General features: G+C 38.5%; 1 protein-coding gene across 1 annotated transcript in view; it reads left to right on the top strand.

Annotated features, from left to right (window-relative positions):
• Positions 1–23,493, top strand: part of ICA1 (islet cell autoantigen 1) — a 62,184-nt gene extending 38,691 nt beyond the window's left edge. The window contains exons 8-14 of the mRNA XM_082480109.1: positions 5,060–5,154; positions 7,213–7,262; positions 10,948–11,010; positions 11,131–11,172; positions 15,108–15,389; positions 20,596–20,691; positions 22,474–23,493. Of these exons, the coding sequence (XP_082336235.1) occupies positions 5,060–5,154; positions 7,213–7,262; positions 10,948–11,010; positions 11,131–11,172; positions 15,108–15,389; positions 20,596–20,691; positions 22,474–22,595 (750 nt within the window). The 3' untranslated portion in view covers positions 22,596–23,493. The remainder of the gene's footprint in view (positions 1–5,059; positions 5,155–7,212; positions 7,263–10,947; positions 11,011–11,130; positions 11,173–15,107; positions 15,390–20,595; positions 20,692–22,473) is intronic.
• The last annotated feature ends 1,174 nt before the right edge of the window (positions 23,494–24,667 follow it).

The following is a 24,667-nucleotide window of genomic DNA, read 5'->3' as shown; positions in this document are numbered from 1 at the left end:
TCAGAAGCCTTCCTAGGGTAAGTCAACTCACCTCTACTTGTCATTTCCGAAGGGTGTGGGACTCCCACGAGTCCCGTGTCTCCTCCGCTAGACCTGGCTGTGGCATAACAGTAGATGTTTATGGTTAGGGAACTGATCCCTACCAATCATTTCATACGTTCTGCCAGAGCAACTATTTATTAAGAGGGACCTGCAAGCTAATTCTACATTGAGATTTCATGGTATTATTTTTTTATGAAGTGTAATAAATGGTTATAGCTGATCTAAAGTAAGTGTAGTTTCTGATGGAGGAGAAACTCTTGGTCTAAAAATGTACCCAGCGAAGATGCCGTGTCTGCTGTTGACTTTATGCATTAAAAATATACAATCACAATATGTAATTGTTTAAAACATACATAAAATGTTTCAGTGTGCCCATTTCTACATTTAGTCAGGAGTTACCTCTTTTAGAATATTTTTCCCTGTCTTATATCTTCAAATAAAAGAAAAAAAAAAGAAAAGAAAATTTTAAATGTGGTGCTTGCAAATCATTTTTGTCTTTTATGATTCCTAGCAGCTTAATTTTGCTCATACAAGTGATTCTTGCGAATTAAACTAAGCATACATGTATGTAGGATAAGCGTTTTACTTTAAAATAAGAATTTAAAGAAACTTATTATTTGACTTAGACGTAGATTGTCTTACTGAAAAATTAGAAGGTGCTATGTACTGGAAAATTACTATTTGTGTTTTGTAGTCTGAATATATTCATGTACCAGGTTTACCTCGGGAAAGAGAGACTCTTAAACGCCTCTCGGGATTGTTTCTGGAAAGAAAACATTGTCTTTAGAGATGTTTGCTGAAGTCCCTTAATGAAAAGCAGCCCATTTGTATTCTTTGCTTCGGGGTATATGCTGAGAGTAGTATAATTGTGCTATTGCAGCTGTATTTCCTAACTGCAAGTTTTATGCTTGATGAAAGATGATTATTAATGTGCTAACAACTCTATGTTTAGTGATGTGAAAGTATCCGTTAGTGTATCCATTGCTGTAATACTAAAGACGATGGGCTGCTGGTTTGGTAAAACCTGTAAGGTTTCATTGGCTTGAAATTATCGTATATCAAAATGAAGTGAAATTTATTTCAGGGACTACCTACATGAATGATAACTCTTCCTAATTTCTGCTTCTGTTTATTTGCCTAAGTTACTTAATAAATATTTAGTTGCATTTTTTACATTTTAATGCTATAATACCAAACTTCCTGAAGAGTTTGTATGAGCCTGGAAATACTAATAGCCTTTGTAAGGCAGTTAAAAGGTGTAAATCTCTGTGCATCCATGTATTTCTATGCAAAGTGGAACACTGCTGCCTGTGCTCCTTACATGGTTTGGGGACCTCTGTCCAAACGGGTACTACACCACTGTTGCCTTCTGCTGACCTCTGCTGTAGTCTGGTATCCATTCTTGTTTCTGTTTGTTGCACCGTGACTTTACTCGTAGGCAAGATCGCCTATAATTTTATATCTCTGGGGTTTTTTTGTTTGGGTTTTTTGGGTTTTGGGAGGGGTTTTTTTGGTGAATCTCCATGAGGAAGTTCGGAGACTACCTGCTTTTCCTCTTCCCTTTTAGCTCTCCCTCCACATGAAACATATCCAAGTTTTTGTCTCCTAAGTGCTGTTGCACTTCTCCGTATGTGTTGTGACATCCTGGGATGTATCCCTGGCCCCTGGAGCTGCCCTTAGCTGTGTTGCTTTGATTCTTTCTCAGTCACGAGGAAGCGCATCAGTTGTGCAAGACACTTGGGGGGAACTGTGGGTGAGCTGAGCACCTTGCCAACGTGCGGTGATTTAACTGTAAAGGGCAGGTTTTGTGTGCGGTCCAGATGATCTTGGCTTGACTTGAAAGCAGCGCAGATGTAGGTGAAGGAATTTTGTAAGTGAGTAGCAGTCTGGCTAGGAACCGTGCCTGAGCTGGAACCGGAGTTAACTCTGCGGCGGAGGAACCCCTTGTCGGCTTGCATGTTTAGTCTGAGTACTGGGAGCAAACAAAATACACTGGGTGACTTGTGGTTGTAGAGCCAGACAAGACAGGCAGAGTGAATGACTGTGAACTTGCTCTACTAGCGGGTGTACTCTTACCCTGATTTTTATAGTAAAAGAGAAATACTGAAGCTGGGAAGAAAGCTTTCTAAACACGAGAGAAATCCTACCTTCAGGCACATACTGAACAAAGTCCATGTGAGTCCACACGAGCAACCGGCCGAGTGCTGTGAAGTTACACATTTGTCTGCTCTGAGCCAACGAAATCTGGGATGCTTCATACACCCAAGTGAAGTGGGAAGTGTGCTTGCTTCTGTCTGAACTCAGTCTGTGTCTTCATAGCCTTGTTTAATCACTACACTTTCTACATGGTGGGACTTCTTCCCTTCTTCTGATGTAACCTGAAACGATAAACAGAATGTGAGTTTCATTTCTACGCATGCTGACAGTAGCGATCATATTACCATGGGTTCTTGTTTAGAAAACACTTTACAATTGCTTTTTAACATTCAGTTTTATTTCATACTCATTTTGTAGATAATTTTTTTTAATCTTTTTAGAAAGATATCTCTTTGTAGTATACATTGGGATGTGGAGTAGAGAGAGGCAGGAGAGAAGAAAATAATTTTCTTATTTGCTATCAGAATTGGAGGGAATATTGTCTAAATTAAATTGCTAAATTGAATTATTACATTAAAATACAGCTGGTGTTTTTTAACAATTTTTATCATAATCTCCATTGAAACTGAAGCTATATTTCAAGCTATATTTATTTTTCTAATACAGGAAATAGTAACTGCCATTATTATCATGCTATTTCCTTCCCAAGGTACTTGTGAACTCCATTTCTATATGCTGTTTCCGTGGTTTGATCACAGTCCTTTAAATATGGATTTCCTGAAACACCCATGAAGGAAGCATCATAAAATGTAGTTCCTTAAAGAAGAACGCTAATTTCTTTGTATTTTTCGTGGTGAAGATGCAGAAGATTTTACTTCTGATAACTTTATTTGACTTGTATACTCAGGCAGTACTTAAAATAGTTCTGTTTGTTGTTCAAAACCATGACATCCTTCTTGGGGCAGGCTCTGTGCTGCAGGCAGAACACCACAACTGTTGCACCGTCACCTTCTGATTACGGTAAACTGCGTGCCCTGCTACGAAGGTGTCCAAGATGATTCAAGTGCCCAAAGCACCACAGTCCCCGTAACGCAAAGCTCTGCTGTCTTTCTCTGCACCACACTAGTGTGCAAGTATAGTGCACGTTCTTATGTTTTTGAACAATAATGCAGGGCCTCTTGGAGTCAATGGAATAATTCTCATCAATTTTAATAGTACAAGAAGTGCAATCTAATCAATACCTGGTACGAATGCAGTTAATGGGTAACATTAATTCATAGGTGATTAAGCTGAGGTGCCTAGTGTCCATTACTCAGAATACAAGAAGTACACTTCCAAGTGGTTAGCACCGGTACAGTTTCCAAAAAAAAAGTGGCAACCACAGAATAAGGTAAATTTCTTTAATGCCCCTGTTTATTATTACTGCTTTCGTGATCCCTCATCTTTTGATGCGTGTCTGCAGTGCTCTAGGTGCTTATGAGAAATTAATTTGTGGTATTAGATAGAAGAACTAACTTACTGAGAGGAAAAAAAACGTTCAACTGCAGTATACGGCAGGTCCGTTAGGTTGGTTTCTAAAACACTGGAGTGTACGTTTCCTCATACTGGCAAGTTCGGACCCAAGCGGAAACTGGAATGCCCCTTCTGGGGACTCATCTGTCCCAGATAACTGGGCAGTGCAAACAAGACCTACGACATGTCTGGGAATACTTTCTTGTACCAGATGGGCTGGGGACTCTAACTTTTATTCAATAGATGAGATCAACTTCGCAGCCGCATTTTTTTCTTTGTTTTACTATTCTGTTGAAACATACTACCTTTTTGTTAAAACACCAGATGCAAAGCCACTACATTTTTGTGTTCATTATGTTTTGTACAAAAGGGGGTGTATTTGTTTTAGCCTCAGCTTCTTGGAGGACGGGGGGAGAAGGTGGGTGAAATGCACTACTATGAATATCAGTGAGACATAAATAAACTTAATTACAAGTGACCAGGACGAGTCACATGAAACATGGGGATTTTTTTCAGAAACTGAGTTGGACTTTGGAAAGAGGAACATGTTTTCACCTTCACAGCAAAAACATTTGATAGAGCCAAATATTTACATTACTAACATCTGTAATTATTTAATTACTATCTTCAGTTATTTAATTTTTCATACAGAAATCCCAATTAATGCATAACAGGGACAACCAGTAGTTATTTATCACTTCTGTAATCACAAAGTGTCAGTCTATAATGCTGTATGTGTTGGCTTGATCACATGTCCAAATTTTGGTTACAAAAATGCTGACCATGAAACTGTACATTGTTATAGCTTTCAAATTGCAAAGGGACAGTAGGGTTTCATAATACCAGACCTGGCCTCTATCTAACTAATCATCCAAGATTTTAACCCGTGTTTTCAGATTCAGGATACAAGTAGTACCTTCCTAGTACACTGTCGTGTGAATAGTTGTGTCGGGGAAAAAAAAAGAGAATAAAGAAGTAAAGAAGCAGTATATATGGAACAAACAGATGTAAAGAATGAATTTTTCCTCATCTTTTTTTTTTAAAAGGGAGGAAAATAAAAAAAAAAAAAATGGTAAACCTTCCAAATGGCAAAGAAACAGGCTTTTAGTGCCTGCTTTGAACATAGTCTAGGTGGTTTTACTTAGAAATATTCATAAAAGGACATGAGTTTAGAAGTAGCCAAAAGTCACCTTCTTATATAAAGTGTGTTCATGTGACTCAATTTGATTATCTTCTGACATTTTTTATTTTGCTTTTTTGAGTCAGATATAGTTTTGATACAGCTCAAAATCATTCTTGCTTAATTTATGCAGGTTCTGTAGTGTGGTTTGGCCTTAAATGACACACTTTTGCTTCCCTGATTCTATTTTATTTCCTTCTCTTCTTTTATATTTTGGTTACAATCTAGAGCTTACAAGATCCTGTGAATAAATTAACAGAAAAAGCCGAAAAGGAGGACCTGCAGATTGAGAGCACCAAATCAGTACAAGATCAGCAGAGTCAGTAAGTCACATGGCCTATATATTAAAATAATAAGTATTTTTGTCTATAATCTGCTTTCTGGTTGCTAAAGTCGCCAAACGTTTATAAATGGAAATACAGACACAAGTAGTCTGATCACACCAGCTAATCGTCAGCTTAATACGAGAATTCCTGAAATGTTGCGATGTGTACATGAAAACTAATAAACTTCGCTGGGAAATTAAGAGCTTTAAAAATACCCATAAAACCTTTATAGGTTTTTCACCTTTCCTAGCCTTCTCTTTACTTTTCAGCTTTTGCTTCGTTTTTTCTTTAGTAAAACAAATGGTAAACTACTACACATGGAAGAAGATGTATAAGCATTGTGTTTCTCCCTTCAGCAGCATCTCCTTTCACCTGGGAATAGGATATGGATTCCTGATTGCTTTGAGCAGCGATTAGTTTTTGTAATGTATACAGCATTGGTTAGTAATCCAATGAAGCAGTAGGTACTTAGTAAAAAGGACGTCTAAGTGAGCTGATGCTGTCAAGGTTTGAGTTACCTGTGGCTCTGAGGTGAGAGAGACTTATGAATGGGCTGCTATGGGGAGAGGAGAACAGGAGAACGAGATGTGATCCCTCCCCAACGGGACCATCAGGATTCAGTTGCGAGGAGATGCAACATTGATATAATCCTACTGCCACCTGTTGTTTTGACTATCCCTGGTTAAATGAAGCACCCAGCAGAGGATCAGGTGTCAAAAAGCAGAGAACAGCTTGACTGATAATTAGTGGATTTTGCTTGGCTATTTATATTAATGGATTTTTAAAGAGTTTGGTTTTCCAGTCCTTTTACTTGTTTAGATTCAGAACCATTGACCAAAACCAGTTTATAAATTGGTCAGATTTGGTGCTGAGAAGATTAGAAAGCACTTGGCCAAGTACCATTTGGCAGGCGGTTGTCTCCGCAGCAGTTCCTTGAATCTGCTGCATCTCTTGTGACAATAATAAAGAATTTAGTAAACAATTGTTTTCCTCAATGTTGAATATAAATTCTAAAATCAATGCATTATTTATGCAAGATGTGTGCATTGGCACCTACCGGCAAATGCATCGGATGCGTTGTCGTGTTTGTACTTGGTTTTATTTATGAATTATCTTTTCCTTGTCTGTCATAAAACTGAGGGGAAAAAAAATACGTCACCATTTTCTGTCTAAAACCAAACCATAAACAAACATCTAAGATTCTAGAAGAATTACACAAAGCAAAGCTTTTAAAATCCTCGTGAATTTTGCATTCACAGTAAGCATTCATTGTACTAGAATTTGACCTGAAACTAATTTGTCTCTGCTCCCCAAAAGCTTATTCTCAAAAGCAGGGGAGGTGGCTCCGCCTGTCCTATCACTAGAGGATAGGAAGGATGCACCTACACGGTCCTCTTCACCATCACATCAGCCTTGTGGCTGCTTCATTCCCTACTGGTTGAATGGCTTTACACGAAATAATAGCAGTTAGAAAATATATATTCGTCACTGAGGAGATTACCTTTGTCTAAGAATTGCATGTAAATCACAGGGTTTTTTTTCTGTCAAGAGCTCTTTCGTCAGCACTGCTGATTTGGTTTTTTTAGAAATCTGCTGATGTGGAACAAAACTCACCTGATTGTTGATTTTTAATTAGTTGCTGTTAAAAAGAGAAGTGCAAAGAGGGTTTGGTTTGGTTTGGTTTGATTTGGTTTGGGGGGGTTTCTTGGAACAGTTGTACCTCCTTCTTGATAGTTATGAAAGAGCAAATCTGGAAAAGCAGAATACACTGTAGTTTTCATTACAGAGATTTAGTTAGATTAAAAAAGGAAAGGTAGTAGGTTTTGATAGTTGGTCTTCAATCTAATTTTGTTTTTTCAGTAGACTTCTGCTAATGATACAATAAAAGTTAACAACAGACAAGCGTATATAGGAAATGCAAGAGTCCATCTGAATTACTGTTTGTTTGTTATTGATATGATTCTGTAATGATGTGACCAAAAAGAGAAACATTTATTATTATTCTATGCCCTTAGAATTATTTTCTCAATTTTTTTCTTATTCTTTCAAATTAAGGTTGATTTCATTAGATGAGGAGAGCCATACCAAGGAATCAAACTATTCAGGTATTTTATTTCATGTTATCATAACTTCATAAGTGCTGTAATACATATTTTTTAATTTTTTTTTTTATTTCACATAGGTTCAACTTCACCTGGCAAATGCCTACAAATGCATATAACTTAAGGCCAGGGAGATCTGTTAGACCTAATTTCTTATATATTATGTATAATTATGTATAATATATATTGCATTTCATTCAGTTACTCTCAGATGTGTCAAACAGGTTGTCTTCCAAAGCATAATTCTTACATTGGGCATGTGCCATCTACAGATCAGTGGGCGTCAAGACAAGGAAAAGTATGCCACTTAGCTTGCTAGTTTATTCCAGTGATTAAACGTGTACTTTGTTATTAATTCAGTGGAACTTCTGCCTAAAAGCTAGGCAAAGTCATACTCAGCTGCTGCCAATGGCCTGACGGGTGGTTATTACCCAGTGACGCAGCCAGGCTCTAATTGTAGGTGCACAGTGAAAGAGTGGGAGGCAAGGGACACAAGTGACGGGAAGGGAAATTCTGATTACATACTAGGAAATAAAAGTGTTCATGGTGAGGGTGGTGAAGTGCTGGAAAAAGTGCCCAGAGGGGCTGTGGAATCTTCATCCCTGGAGATCTTCAAGACTTAACTGGACACGTCCCTGGGAAACCTGATCTAACTTCATAGCTGGCTCTGCTCTGACAAAGGGCTTGGGCAAGATAACCCCCAGAGGTCCTTCTTCTACTAAATCTGTGGAGAATCCCTTTAATAAGTTATCTTTTGTCCTCCATGAAGGTACTTTAAAAGATACTACATTAAAATCAAGACACCCCTCGCATCTTCATTTCAATAGACTTCCCGTATTGATGTCTTGAAGACATCTTCTCTAGTCCTTTGGCTTTTAAGTTTTTGTTTCCATTCCACTTTCCAACATCCCTTTTAGAATGTGAAATATGTAACTGTACAAGACATTTCTGATGTTGGTCTCACCCACCGTGTTTCTAGAAGGTAAAATCACATTTCTGTTTCTACATTCATTAAGGATATCTCATTTTGCTGCAACATCAAGTTAGGAGCTCATATTTGAATTTGTTGTTTATCAAGATTCAGTTCCTTTTGGTCACAGCTTTCCAGGACTCATTCTTCCTTTCTGCAGCGTGTGGCTTATATTTGTTATTCCTAGGGATATAACTTATGACTTAGTAGTATTAAATTCTCCCAGACCTGACTCCAGAAACTGAATGACTGGCCTGAATGACCACCTCTGATAGTCTGTTAGTTGTTTGCACATTTTTTTCGAGATTGATTTTGTGTTTACTTCCAGATGACTGCTAAAGCCATTGAATAGCAATGGATATAACACTGAACCTTGCAGATCTAAACTAGAAACACTTCTACTTTGCAATTATTTCTCCTAACAACTGGTTTTTGACATCTGTTAGTTGTCAGGTTCCTAATCCATTCAATATGTTCATTATAGATATTATGCAGTGCTAACTTTTTAGCTGGAAGGCTATGCAGTGCAAAGTCAAGTTGTTTCTAAACAAGTATCTTTACCAAAGAAAGCTCATAGTCTTATCAAAGAATGAAATTAGGTTTTTTGTTGTTTTTTTTTTATTTATTTAATTAGGTCTGCTTTCTATGAAAACGCCTTTTATTATAGGAGCCTTTTTTATACTCATATGCTTTTGCTGAATCCAGTACCGAATGGGCTTCGGTTAATGTTTTGCCTAGGAGTAATGCTGAGCTACCAGCCCACAGTTGCCTACAATTACTTGAGTCACCCTGTTAATTATTGTTGTTGTTTGGGTGGGTTTTTTTGTAATAATGACTCAATATTAGGACTTTTCCAGTGTTTTGAAGTTTCACCCATTTTGCAATTAATTAGATCGGCTATCTCTTTGATGAAATATTTTAGTATTCTTGGATACAAAATCTCTTTGACAAGATATTTTAATATTCTTGGATACAAAATCTGACTTATATTTTCTTAGCAGATGTGTTCTAGAATCTCGGTTACTTATGGGCTGTAAAATATTTCACCATCGTCCATAATATAAATACCTCGTTCTGTCTCTTTCTCCATCGCCCCTAAAAGGAGCTGAAGTATTGGAATACTTCTGCCTGCTCTGCTAAATTTTTCCATTTCCATACACTAGTGGGTCTGTGCCATTGCAAAGATATTTTTTTTTCCTTAAAGTATTCTGTACAGACTAAAGTAAGACAGATGTAGCACTACTAGTGATGGAGCTGTGTTTCTTCTAGCTTTCCTCATCAACTGCTACTACTTCATAACTTCCCATTTTTTATCATTTGCTCTGTATTTTCCTTTAAAATACTATAGGTGTTTTTAAGGTTCGCTCCATTGTGTTTACCACTGAACAAGGCAGTCTTTCAGCAGCAGTTGTACTTTTTTCATTACAGAATTGTGGCCATACATATCCCATCTTTCTTGAACTTCGCTTTCTTATTTTTTTGTCCCCTTGCCAGTCTATTTAGTGTTGGGTTTTTCCCCTCTTGCTTTGTGCATTGCCCTTGTATGGAAGCATCGTGTGTATTCATCCATGTGTGTCTATGCCTCTCCTGTCTATATAGGGTGTAATCAGATGTGATCGTGGGTCCTTAAATGACCAGCTGATTCTAGTGCTGGTGGCAGATTTCCACGCCATTGGGCTAGCCAAAGCCTTGTTAAAATAATATGATTAAAACATTAAGCAAGCTGTTCTGTTTCATTTAGTTCTGAACACACCTTGAAGTTTCGCCTGAAAGGGTTTGGCTGTCAATTTTTATTCCTGTATAGAGAATTTTTGTCTCCTTTCCAGCCTCAAACTTGAGGCTTCCAGCACATCTACCTTCCAGTTCTGGCGATACGTCATTCACCCTTAGAGCTACAGACTTAGTTGTGTAGGAGCTAGATTTCCTCAACAGTTAATGGGGAAAGGCATGTTCAGCAGGTAACTCATCCCTCCGGTTTGCTACGTGTCTTAAATGCAATGAATTACCTGAGGGATGTGCCTTTCTCTTCACTGATAGATGGAATCTAGACAGTTGTTTTGACTCCATGTCTAACCTAAGAAACTTGCTCAGAACTTAACATAATTATAGTTGGGGTACAGTGGTGTTTTTTCACCTCTGATAGTCTCTAACCCTCAGCTACACAATTCCCCTTCTATTGGTCCTAGCCTATTTATTTCCCTGTGGGAGAGGAGGTGGTGGTATTTTTATTCTGACCTGGAGTGCTTTGAGGGGAAGATACCTTTTCCCCCATCCCAGAGTTGGTGCCACGAGGAAGAACATATTGCCAAGGAAGGTGATTTAGGCAGTGATGAGATGTTTTTAGGAGTGATGAAGGCACTTTTGTGCTCTCTCCTGGCCTGTGTAAATACAAGCTTCTGAAAGAATTGTCTCTGCTTCTGGAGGACAGCAGAGACCTGCCTGATTCTTGCAGTTGCCTCAGTTGGGTGCACTCAGCCTGGAGATGGCCTGGTGTGGCAGACGGTGATTCAAATGAAGATCCCTCCCAGGTTATTATTCAGAAATTTGCCCCACTACTTAGAAATGGGTCTTATATCTTGGGTCTTTCATCCATTGTGGCCAGGTTCATTTTAAACGTGCATACCAACCACCATTGCATGTTGATCTTACAGTGACGTTGTTTATAAACATGGTCTCGTGCCAAGTGGAGTTTGACCTGTTTATGGATTTTGATTACAGCTGACAATGGCAAGGATGCCATATCCACGTTACAAGGAAACTGTAATCACAAGCAGAACTCAGGTGAAGAGACTTAAGAAAACTACCTTTAGCTGTGTATATAGTGATTGTCGGTGTATTGCAGATCTTCCTTTGTTGCTTTTCTTTTTTCTTTTTTCCTTTTTCTTTCTTTTTTGCTTGTAGGTGCCATAGATGACTTATTAGACCTGCAACCTGAAGAAAATGGTATGAAACATTTGTGCATGTGTATTTCATCTGCTTTTCAATTATAAGCACCAAGTATAATGTTAATCTTAGATGTTAATTGTTTTCATAAAGGTTGATGTATTTCTGAATGAAATTATTCAGCTGCAGTACTTAAACAGTGTTAAAGGAAACTCTACTTCATATACATGCAGAGGCACTATTCCTAATGTTATAATGTGAAGTAAACCTTACTGGGGATAAAACTCATTGTAATAGGTGATTCAAGGTTAGGTGTACTAGACTATATTGCATTTGCCCCACTGAAGGAGGTCCCACTGTAAACCTTACATTTTTACACTGTAAACCTTTAACATTTCACACGCTTTTCTTTTTGGTTCTTTAGTTGTTGTATCACAAGCCTTGGCAATATGCTAGTAACCACAAGATTTTATATCAGAAATTTACGTATCAGAAACAAATGATTTAGTCCTCTTAAAAAAATGAAAGAACGGGTGACGTCTTGCAAACAGATAGTTAATTATATCTGCTGCGCTGTTCTCACACGCACATGAGAAAGCAACCTTTCATTCCAGGCTCTACTGCTATCTTTATGCTTTTGTTAGATCAGTGGCAGCTCAAGGGGATGTGTGTTTTTTTTCTAAAGGGTACTGTTTTACTATGTAACACATGAAAGAGCAGGTCGAAAGTTTTATAATTTTTCATATGCAGTAAGATTCTTGCATACAGTTTCTCATTTGCTCTTCGCTCATTTATGAAGAATGAGTAAAAACCCTCAACAACAACTGTGACAACTCAGAAAGCGAGTAGTAAATCAGCAAAGAAAAAAATCCCTTTGTGCGGTTTTCTCAGTCAGACTGAGAGTGTTATTTGGGGTATTTAAGGCACTGCCTTCATGGTGGGTGAGGAAGAGAGCATTTGCAAACGCCTCGACTTTGGATTTGTCACAGGCACTCTCTTGCAGTGTTGGGAAATTACCCATGTGGCGCATCACCCACGAAGGCAGAAACAGGGAAAGTTCCTCAGCTGCCTGTGCAGAAGCACCCCTAATCTGTGGATAGATAAGGTAGTGATGACTTCTTTTCTGTGGTTAATGAAAAAGGTCAGTGCGTGTCTGATAGCGGCCTTTTTTCTTCTGGTTTTCTTCTTACGCAGTTCCGTTCCTTGTTGGACCTTCTTGGTGGAGATACAGATAATCATACAATTGTTGGTCATATAAATTTAGTTATGTCAGTTAGAAGGCTGGTGTTTTTTTTTCCTTTAGTCGAATAGTTAAATCCATATGACAGCAGTTGTGGGGCGGCTTCATCAGATGAGGATGGTTATATTAATATTACAGTATTAGCCATTTACCCTAATTTTACACACTAGCTTTAGGCTAAGGAATATTGTATTATTTTACGTGCAGCAGTATAGTTAGAGGTACACTTTTGTGTGTGTTTCAGAAGGAAGTCTTCATCCTGTGTTTCCAAACATGTATCACTGTAAATATTTTTAGTTTATCTTCACATTTATTTTTTTTTTTAAATACCAGCAAAATGAGGCACGTTTGCAAAGGAATATGAGCATTGCTAGAGGCTTGTTCAAACAACTACCAAAAAGAATATAGTGACATTGTTTTTTCAGTGTTTCATGGGGAGTTTGGGGGTTTTTCTTGTGGACATTTATAAGGTTAGGGGCAGCATGTGCAGACAAAAAAAGGATGTTGACTGTGAAAATGGGCAGTGAAAACAGAGAAACAGGAAAAGAAGTAATAGAAGTTTACAGATGAGGTGAGACAGTCCGTATCATTCTAGTAATCTAGCAGAGATACCACACGAGTAATATCTTGGTAAGCAAGACTGGTTTCAAGATAACCTTTATTGCAAACAAGACTAGAACTTACTGCTGCTTACTCGAGGCAGCCTGAGCATAAGCACCACCCCATCCTCCCCTGCCCCGGGTGCATCGTCCCTGCAGGAAGATCAGAAAGACTGCCGAGACAAGAAGCGTGTCACTCCTCTGATATTTGGTGGTCATACGCACTACAGCAAGACCTAGCTGCTCTTCAGATGTAAAGCTGTGTGTCGTACTTTCTCCCCCAGTAAAAATGGGACAACTGCAGTGAGACACCCAGATGAAGCTGAGCTTTGCTCTGAGCTGTGTTGCTGCAAAGCCTTTGTGCCATTACAGTAAATGTCGTTCGTGGTTAGATACAGCATTGGTGGTATGCCTTAGCAGATCTGTTACTAATGATGCTCTCTTTGCATCTCCCTCTGTAAGCCTTCCAAGTTCTTGAAGGTGCCTCCTGAAAGCAGCTTTGAGGTGGTGATGCCCCATAGAGAGCAGAGTTCTTAAGTGCCTTTGAAATAGCAGGTGTCTTTCCCCTACGGAAGGATTTACCTCTCTGCCTCACCTGCTGAATAGCTTAGAGACACGGGGGAATTGTAGGTGCTTGGACAACCTTAGCATTCTCTGCTGTTTATCTGAAGATGGGAAAGCAGCCTGAAAATTCATGAGAACAAATTGTTTTCTATGCCGTTTTAGTTATAGTCAAGTGGGAACGTCAGGAGAATTGTCTTGTTTGTGATGTTTCTATTTCTAATTTTTGGACCCTGGCAGGGAGTACAGGGATATATAAAAATGTGAATTAGAAAGGAGCTGAATCTCAGAGCTGTCTTGTAATGAATAAAATCCTTATATTATGTGTTGGTTTATTTGTTTCTTAGCACGTAGGTGTGTATGTTGACTCATCAGCCTATTTTAAAACACAGTTTTGTGCTTTTTTTTTCTCCGCTGACTCAACTTCAGCCATTTCATTATAAATTATTACAACTCTTTAAAGAGAACCTGCCTGAGAAGGCCATTGCATTTAAATAAAATGGCCTGTTGCAACCACTTTGCTACTATAAATCTTTATCCCAACCCAAAAGGGTTAAAAACCTTTGCAAGTTGTATGCAGCTCGCAGAGCTCAGCTGATCTGTCTGAACTTTGGAAAACTGAAGTTGCTTCTGTGCCTTACCACAAGTTTGAAACAAGCATAATTAAGATAAACTGATCTGGGTTTCAATAACGTAACATTATCAACATTGTTAACCACCGGTTTTGTCCTCTGCATACTCCCACAGTGGAGCTCTAAATGTTTCCAAGTAAAATAACACTTGGGGTTCCTTGAAAGTTCTTTCACTGTCCAAATATTTTGTAAGCTAGAGAAAAGGATTACGGTCCTGGTTACAAACTTCATGTATTTTAACTATTTAACATTTCTAAAATAGGAAAAATTGCTTTTAAGGAGTAACGGCTCAAGTTGATCCAAGAGCTTCTTCTGTTGCAGTTCTGGTGCTGGAAAAATTAGCAAGGGGAATCGGAAGGAAAGTGGCCCCAGTTATTTCTCGGCAGCCTAAGCGAGGCAAAAAAGAGCTGCTACAGCATTGAGCAGTGTAGAAATGTCACTCTGTGTGGAGTAACCTGTTCTCATGGGGAAATACCCCAGTAATTCACGCGTTGGTCAGAAGGTCATAAAGGCCATCTTAAGTAACATTCTCACAAAATTCTAGAATAATCCCCAACTCTTATTTCGTTTCAATTTATGCCAACCTGATTTTTTTGTTGACGGTTTTATATAATGCTTCAAAAAGCAACATAAAAGTAGTCTTCTCCGGTGTTTTAAATATTAGACTATGTAATGATTTTGGTGTGGCGTTTAATAGATTTTTAAGCATACTTGCATTGTTTTTAATGAGAAATGAGTCTTTACAGCAGTGAGGTTATCTAAGATAACCAATTAATTACTTGTTGTGTAAGCTACAAGCCCAGACGTCCAAGAGAATTGGGTCTAAAAGAGAAAACAACAAATATTCATGCAAATATTCCATCTCACTTAACATACAAACCCCAGATTGGATGATTTTAAAAGGTTCCTTCTTTTCTTTGTTTGTCTAAAACGTGATTTGTCTTGACTCTTGTTCTGAGACAGCTTCAAAGGATCAGTTTGTGAGGTCCTTGGAGTCAGAACCTGGTGATAAGGATGACATGGTATTACTGAATGAGATCCTCAACGCTTCCTCCCTGGATGAGGGGGAATTCAGCAAAGAGTGGACAGCTGTTTTTGGACAGGTTGCACTTGCTGATCTCACCATGAACTCTTCGACCGGAGACGTGGAGAACACTTCATCGTCTGTGGCACCAACACCATCAGGTTTCTTACCCTCACAGCTGTTAGACCAAAACATGAATGACTTGCAGTCATCTTTACATGGTGAGAGCTCATCTTGTTCTGTTAGTGTTTTGGGTTTAAGTTTTAGAGTATGGCTTTCTGTTGCGCAGAAGTGTGGTGACAGCTTATGTTGTGCCATAGAGGCAGAAACGCTGAAGTTAAAGCGGAGTGGTCTGGAGAAGAACATGGGTAGCGTATTTGTTTTTCTAGGCCTGCTCATTCAGTTTTTGTGAACGAAGTACCCGAAGGCCTTAAGTCAAAATTACTGCCTTGAATGTTTTCATTGAGCTTCCTTAAATCTTCTGTAGGCCTTTGAGACATTTCTTTTTTGGTAACAGAAAATCTGTTTGAGTGGGTTTTACTGTTTAAATCACACTTCTGTCTCTGTTAAGGGGCCAAAGAACAAAAAATGATTACTGTATTTTGTCTGGGAACACTATTTTTAAATAACTTAGTGAAAATCGATTGCGTTCATTCATTTTCTTTTTTTTTTTTTTTCAATCCTCCCATATGGTTGTGTGTAGGAATATGGGTAAGGTAGAATGGGTTGTCTCATCCTAGCAACAACGCAGGTGGATTCCTCTTGCAGGCAGGTTATCTACTGATGCAGGTAACAACTCTTTCTCTCCCCTTTCTTCTATGCAGTTCACTTTCTTGGGCTTTCCAAGCTGCTGCTGGGAGGGAGGAAAGGAAAGAGGGGAACTTGGGCAGAGCTTTCCTGCGGCTGCTTTGGCCTTGAAGAAGGAAGGGAGGAAGGCAGGCTGGTGATAACCAGCCAACGGCAGCTGCCTTCATCCTCCCCACAGTCCAGCTAGATTTCTCCTAGGGCTTTGCGAGCTGGAGGAGGAGCTTGCCTTTGGGGGCTCTGTACCAATTCATTTAAATCTCATTTGAGGAAGAGTGATGTAGGAAAGACTAGCAGACTGATTCCATCCTGAAGACTACTTCTTGGAATCCATGCGACTGGTACAATCGTACATGATGTAAAATGACCTGTGGCATTTTGGCAAAAATGAGAAAGTAAAATTTACCTTATAATTAATACAGTTACCACCAGCACCCCTAAAGCAAGATATTTGGGTTCACTGACTTCAACGCTTAGATGGAAACTGAGGGAGCGGCATTTGCAGTGATGCACAGTTTTAGATGTATTTTTATGGTGAGGTACATGCATATATGAGTATGATTGACAGCGTGAAGAGGGACTGGAAGAGCATAGGATTTGACCTTGTAAAATATAAGCTAAAAAAGTCATAAGGTTTAGTCATTTCATTGTCAAGTTAAACGTTTTGTGACCAGAAGCAGACGTGGTATCTATTGAAAGGGGAAAAAGGAACAATGAAAAATACCTTTTTTGATAGAGAGACATAAACAGATTTTAAGCAAATTACTGAAAATAGCAACAGAAATACTATGGGATTGATTTTTTTTCAGAGCTTTTACATGCTTTTAAATGTAAACATGTTTTTGAAGGAAGAATATTTTTGAGGTGTAAATGACCAACAGGGCTGGGTGTCCTTTCTGAGGTGGTTGTTATCCCTCTGATTTGCACAAGACACTGGCAGTGGCTGCACTGTTCGCACTTTGAAATCAAAACTCAAGTATGTTGCATTCAAGGAACACCAGAAATGGAAAATCCATTCCAGTCAACATGGCATCACCGAAATCTTTTTGAATAAGAAAGAGTATAATATGTATTCGAAGAACAAAATATGTTGCTGCTTTCAAATGGATGTCCCAGGTTTTGGCAGATCATTGTAGCTGAAATATTGGCATTTGAAAAGTCAGAGTTGATCAGCTGAATGATTGTATCTCGTAATTAGCATGTTCCCAGCTGACTCTAGTTGCCAAGTAAAATGCATTATTTAAACTAGCTTTCAATAGACTATTTTTAAGTTTTTTGTTTCTTATTTTTCAACAGAGGGTGAAATTCTGTCCATTTTATATCTTGTGAAATCTCAACTTTAATCTTAAATTGCATTTCATTTCACAGCACTTCTTTCATGATTTGACATTGTCAATAAATTTGGAAACAGAGACATTTTTAAAAAAGAAAGCCCAAAATATTAACTGCAGGATAAACATATCTAAACATACAAGTTGAAAATACTAGAATATATGAATTATGGATATTTTTACTGAGGAATTGATACAAATCCTACACTTCCCTCCCCCACCCCCAATTGGTAGGATTGCTTAATAATTATTCAGTGGGAAGTGCTACACTGGAGCCTCGATGTTACATACTTCCTGTGTGAATTTGGCCTTAAGACCATAAAGATTCTTAAAACTCACATGCTTAACTTTAAGCACATTAACTTTTCTATTAACTTCAGTGGGATTACTCACTTATTTTACGTTAAGCACGCTCATAAATCTTTGGGGCTTTGTTTTCTCTCTGCCTCAGATCTTAATCTGTAAAACAGGCACAGTGCTATGCAGGTTATAAACTGTTACGGTCAGGAATTCCGAGCTCAAGAGTTTTCTCTGGCTGTATTTATAGGCGAGATCTAGCACAATGGGACTTCGAATTGCTATGGGACTACCAGGTGCTGGTTTAACATACACATATACATATATATAAATGTATATATGTGTTAGAAACAAAGCATGGTCGCAACAAATCTTTTAGATTCCCCTCCAGATACAGCTTTGCAGTTTGGTTGCCTTTCCACTTTTTTACAGAGAGCATTGGCTTTCTCTTTCATGACCTTTATGGCCTCATTTACTTACTTATTCATACCACTAAGGGCCTCTTTATCATACCTACATGTGCATATATTCTAGTTGGTAAGAAAAATGTGCAGCTCGCCGGTTCCATTTCTAAATTTAATTGTGGTTAACGTTTGTGAAGATGCTAGCTGAAAAGTAAGATGTTTGGTTTTCTTGCTGTCCCGGCGATAATCTTTTGTCTAGTCACGTAACGAAGCTATCCTGTGAAGAGGCAAACCAGAACAGGCTTAGGGCCAACAACTGCTTTCAAATTGACAGGCCGCAGTTTGTTTTTGAAAGGCAAAGTTGTTCTCTGTAGCTCACTAAAGACATAATTCCTGAAAGTATTTAATAAAAATTCTGTTTGCCAATACCTTCATAGAGGGATAAGTTCGTGACAAAAGCATCACACGTTTTCTGGAGCATTTTTGGTTGGATGTTTTTGTCGCTGTCATTAGGTTCTTTTTGTTTTCTAAGTGGTACTTGAGCCACCTGCATTTCAATGAACAGCGAACCAGACCACAGCATCTCTCCCGGCCGCGCTGCTTACCGAGCCTTAGTCCAGGGACTCAAAAGGAGAACTCCAAAGGAGTTAACTGCTCTGCCGTGTTTCGCTCGGTGCTCTGTCTGTCGCATCAGTGTAAATGAACACCAGTGAGGTCTCGAGGAGCCAACTCCTGATCTCACTGAAGTCACTGGGAACTGCACAGAAAGTTTCCAGGCAGCACTCCCATTCATTTCTATGAAATTAGGATTTGGCCCTGTTTGCTTAAGCCACTCAACTTATCCGTTACCATCCGTTGACGCATTAAAACATTTTCTCGCAACACATCTCCAAACAAACGAAAGCATTACAGTTTTCTGTAGCTGTGTGTAATGTCCACTTCAGTTCTCTTCTGTTCTAACACAGGCAGAGAAAATGCCTGAAAAAGCATGCCATTCTGAAGCGTTAATGCCATATTTTTTATTATCTATGATTCGAATTTGCTTATTTGAATGATTAAACTCTAAAAATCTCATTTTCAGGGGGCACAGACTAGCTCCTAGGCTTTTATGACCTTTGCCTAGAACAAATATATATATATATATTTATATATATATAATATTTTATATATATATATAAATATATATATATTTATATATATATAAAACAAAATATACGTGAGCCTTCTGCGTCCAGATTTTGAATAAGTTTTTGGTTGGTTTCCTTAGAGATACAGAGGATGTTTGTGGCTTTAAATTTCCTTCCTAATTCATGTGATTTTGTAAACACTTTTCTTGCCTCCTTTTAATAGTACAGCTTGGGCTTCAGACCGTTTTTAGTCAAGGTAAGATCAGAAAGTAATGAGAGTAACCTATTAGAGAGAGGAAGGGTTTATGTGACTTATATGGCTGTTACAGTAACTGTCAGGACACTGGGTACCAGTATCTGACAGGGGTCTCAAAAGAGGAGAAAGTAAGGGGAGAAAGACAAAAAGAGTAGAAAAGGATGAGAGAGCATGAACGTGTAGAAAAAAAGAGCCTGAAAAAGGAAATACTGGCTGCCTACACAGATGAAGATCCTGTTGGTGATACTGCAGAATTAGATATACTAGTTTCCTGAGATGGATGGATAGTTGATAAGGCCATACTTAAAGGAGATGTTATTGAAATTAGAAATACGTCCTCCAGTCCTTTAAATGTGATAAAGCATAAGAATTTAAATATCTTAAGCTAGGGACAAAAATGGTCCATTTTTTTCCTAATATTTTCCTGTGGTATGCCGCCCGCAGTTCATTTTGCCAGTCTGGCTCATCTGGCCTCATTAACTATATTTATCATTACTCTTTTGTGGCTATGGAATATGCATGTAAGAGCAAAAAAAATGGTGAATAGCCAATTGCACTTTTTCCTGCATAGTTACTCTCTCAAATGAAGAACAAAAAAATACTCCATTAAAACCTAGTTGTAAGTTAACTGAAAGTAGTGCATCTTGAATTTAATTCTTCAAAGTGTTTTGCAAGAAATTACTTTTTTCAGAGTTAATCATTTCAAAATTAACTAAAAAATCTGGGGTCTCTAAAGATGCTTTTTCTGGAGTAGTTGATGAAAGTCTTTGGATCTGTAAAGAAAGGTGGAAAAAATGTTTAGTATGTGTGATATTTTCACCCAAATGTAAGTGATATTCTTCTCCCCACTGCTATGCTTGACTCGATTACTGTACTGGCCTCTCCGTGAGCAAGTATTAACTGTGACTGGATGAAAGAAACACGAAAAAAATCTTTTTTAGCCAGGTTAATGGTTTGAAAAGGGAACAGTTGCCTGAATCTGGAGATGATGAAACTGATCCACAGATACTCTTCTCTCAAGGATGATGCTTGTCTGCAGCATCTGACTGCTGATTTCTTGTGTACGAGGAAAGATGTGTACAAAGAGCCATAACCGTAAACGTAATATTCTGCTCCATCTTCTGGTGTGAGCATTGTGCTGCCAGACAGCGGGGTGTCAGAGTTAAAGTAATTCTTCACGCTAATGCTGCTGTGTTATTGAATTGTAGGATGGGCAGCTGACAGCGTGAGCCCACCGTCTATACCACAGCCAGCCCAGAAACCAAACAGCCTGAATGTCAACGCTAACAAGACGCCCGTGAAAGGTGATAGAGTCATGTAATTTTTCCAGTTTCTTTGCTTTTCCTTTTGGCAGTGACTCACGTATCTTACCAGTCTTCTCAGTTACTCTATCATAAAAAAAAAAAAAAAAAAATTTGTAGTAGTTACATGCCAAGAATCACGTGCTCACTAATTAATTACTCTGTTTCAGCATTGACCATGTGCAGGATATGGATGTGTATGAGTATGTTTTTGGTAGGCTTCAGTGCTAGTAGTATGTCAAAAGAGTAATTAACAATATAATGAGGGAGCTGAAACTAGTTTCTTTTACTGCTTTAGTTTTGAGTCACGCAGAATAGCATCAGCATGCACGTTGGCTAAGCTGAGCAGTGTTTTGAAGCTCTAGGAGTACATTGTGGCTAAAATACAGGCCGCTGCTAAGGCAGAAGAGCCCTAATTGCAAATTTTGTTGATAACATACACCATATCAGTAATCATCTCTTCGAAACTTAATTCACTTCTAGCAACTGACTCAAGAGTGCATAGTCCTGCCATCTACCGAGACAAAGCCCTGCTGATTTTGACTGGGGTTTTCTGGATAAGTGAACCAGAAATATGTTGAATCCTTGTTGCCAGTTTGTAGCTAAGGCAAAGATGTTCGGTGCAGAAGAAAGGAACAATATGTATTCCTTCCCCTGCCTCCCAGAATTAAAAGACTGACATGTTTCAGCCATCAGAAAAAGAGGGTTAAAGTGTTTTTGGAAACTGTTTTGGAAATGAGTGTGATGCCACAGCTACAGTACCTTCAGCAGAAAAAGGAACAGCCTTCAGCTACTTCTAAATCTGTGTTTGTGAAAATGGCAAATGCTCCAGCTTTGCAGATGTGAAGATGAAAGTCGTGCCAGGCGGAGCCTATTTTGCCCATAAATTCCTTGTTTCTCAACAAATGCTTTCATGCAACGTTTTCTCTCTGAGTGGAAGAGCACATCTTATTTCACTGTCAATATAATGCACGTGCTATAATAAGCACAAGGTCACAAAAACCAAAGCAAGTGGTAATGTACCTTCTTTATAGCAGCCAAAGTTCACCTCCTCTTTAACTTGAACGTCTGCCCTTTTGGAATAAGAGAAGGTAGGAGAGCTTTGTGACAGCTATATGTCAATATAGACACATAGATGCAATACTCCAGCTGCTGTTGGAACATATTCCTGGTTCACATTTTTTTTATATTGATTAAAAAATTTACCCTGATGTTACAGTCTGTACTTGGGATGGGCTATCAAACGTACACCCTCTCTCTGCAGCCAATACCTTCCCATTAAAACTTCATTCCAGATAAGTAATGACCTTGTGTGGTCGTATACAGCGGGGACAGAACAGTCACATGAACTGGATTTAGGGAAAGGAATGTAGTCCTGTAAGAGAGGTTGAAAGTAAAATTTGCCTTCGCTTTCCTTTTACTTTTTGCAGGCATGCATGTGCACGCGCAAATAAAATACCTTTCATGAAACAAAGCTAGACAGAGGGAGATTGTTTTTATTTTTAATTAAAGTGTTCCTGTACTTATCATGGCAGGAGCCATATAAAATACACAGGCAGACAGATGTAAAACATTCATTCTTACTAAAGTTCCGTATTCAGTTAAAGGTAGTGTTTTAAAATGCCATCGCTCACTCTGATTTTCGTGTCAGAAGTGCCCTTAGTAATAAATCAAACAATAGCATGGCGTTTATTTGACCTCAGTCAAACATTCAGTCAGTTTTGTTTTAAAATAGCTGACAAGTCTGTACTTTTTTGTTTGCTTTGTTGTGTTTTTTTTCTCCAGAACCTACAAAGAATCCTAAAGACTTGACTGCCTGGTTCAGTCTCTTTGCTGACCTTGACCCATTATCCAATCCTGATGCTGTTGGGAAAACTGATAAAGAACATGAATTGCTTAATGCATGAGTCAGCTGCCTATGGTAACTCACATTCTTCCATTCATCAACACTATTTTGGGGTTTAAAAAAAACTAAATGGAAATTAGTATGCTGTTGTGAAACTATAAAGTATGTGCCATGATAATAAAACTGAAGGGAATGAATCCCCTTTTATATAGGTACAATTATTTGCTCTTGTTTTGTATAAAGAGTTCGCATTTATTTTCTACGTGGATTTACAAAAATGAGGTTAAGAATTAGGGCAGATTTCTTGCCAAATTAAATTATCTGCTGAAACAATGTCTTTGCCTGAGGTGACGCGGAGCTAAAACTGGAGTTAAATACAAATTGCAAACCTATTTTTTTATAATGTTTCTTGAGTAAATTAAAAAAAAAATCATGTAACTGAGGAGGCTGCATGAGACAAACTTCTATCATGTATATAATATATATTACTGCTATGTTAAGGTATCAACTGAATTTGTTTTGTTAGTACTCACAGCGAAAAATCTGTGCTGGGGCTAATTATTGAAGAATTACATTTGGGTCTGTGCAGCCATGGAAATTGTGCCCCTTCTGATTTAACTTCTTAGGCAAACTGCACTACATAAACAGAAGTCGTGCACAGCAGGCTTCTCTTCTGGGGTTTTTCTCCATTGTACCGACAGAACTTGCACCCGTTTGCAAAAGTTTCTTGCAACTGCTGCTTTACCATGCCTTCAAAGCGTTCATATTTCTGTTGGGAGTATTTCTCATCCAGTTTATTTCTGAAGCATGTGTTATTTTGAGCTTGTTGTGACATTAACTCTTTAATAAAATGATTTTGACAACAAAGACCTTTTATTCCCGCTGGAATGCTGGTATGCTGTTGAATTGGTATGTAACAAGCACCTGAAGATAAAACAGACAAACAGTTTTTAGACAGTACCAAGTAATACGGATCATTACCTCACGGTGTTTCCAAATAGTAATCCGGTAGGACAGTAAGAAAACTTCAACTCACTCGGTGTCCCTTTGCCTCCCTGCTCTCCTTTCACAGCAAAGGAAGGTAAAAAGGATGCGTCAGCACCTACTTAAGATTATAAGTTCTGCGCATTTGCTCTATGTGCTGTATAAGACCTGCTTTGCAATTTATTGTGTCTGGCCTTTTTTAATTGGGTTAATTTTCCTTTTATGGTGGTGAAGTTCTTCACTATCAGTTAACTGGGCACTCGGTTGATCCTTGCCTCGTGGTCTATTAGATAACTAAGTAAATCCTTTGGAAACCTGAAAAGCATAACTATATAAATATGTATAAATATGTTTTGTATATTTTTATATTATTGTATATTATATATTTATACATATTTTAATATAAAATATCTATAACTATATGTTTATATATAAAAATATATAACTACATAAATACAGAAGTTAACCGAACGGACCTGCTTCTTCTCTAATACAGCAGAACATCATTTGATGGCCGCACTGAGCAGCATTAACGTGCATTTGATACCTCCTAGCTAAAAAGTGACGTGCTATCAGTGGATGGGGCGGGTGGACTGACTGGAGTTCATCTGACTGAATCCTCAGCAAGTTTTTAATACCTCTGTCCAAAACTGCAGTGTTCAAAATCCCACCTCATAGCGTGGAAGTCTCAAGGTCCAGAGAAGTTCTTCAGGTGTTTAGTGCTGTATTTTCACGGATAATGGGAAAGGAGGGCCTGGTCTTCTCTTTGCACAGTACCCAGCCCACCCAGGTCCCCAGCACTGAGGCTGGTAATTAAGACATGGAAGCTGATTTAGACATGGATGCCTCACTGTTTCTAACGATAAAACCTGATTTCTTTCACAGTATTTCCTATTGTTTGGTACTGGCAGCTCCTTGCTCAATAAGCCGTGTTTTCTGAGATGTGTATCTTTCTTGAGCATCAGATGGGGAGCCTGAACTCCTCCTGACTTTGGGTTGCAGTCTCTGGCAGCAAATAAGGCGTCTACAAAGTGGCTTAACTGGGAAATACCCAAGGTTCACGCTAGGGTGCACTTACACTTACGAGTGCTAGTTTGCACTCATAACGCAGGATGTTTGCCCCAAATCCTCTTCATCTCAAATTGTAAT

Source organism: Vanellus vanellus (assembly GCF_965231255.1).
Source record: "Vanellus vanellus genome assembly, chromosome: 2".
NCBI classification, from domain to species: Eukaryota; Metazoa; Chordata; class Aves; order Charadriiformes; family Charadriidae; genus Vanellus; species Vanellus vanellus.
This window is presented reverse-complemented; position numbering and strand designations above follow the sequence as displayed.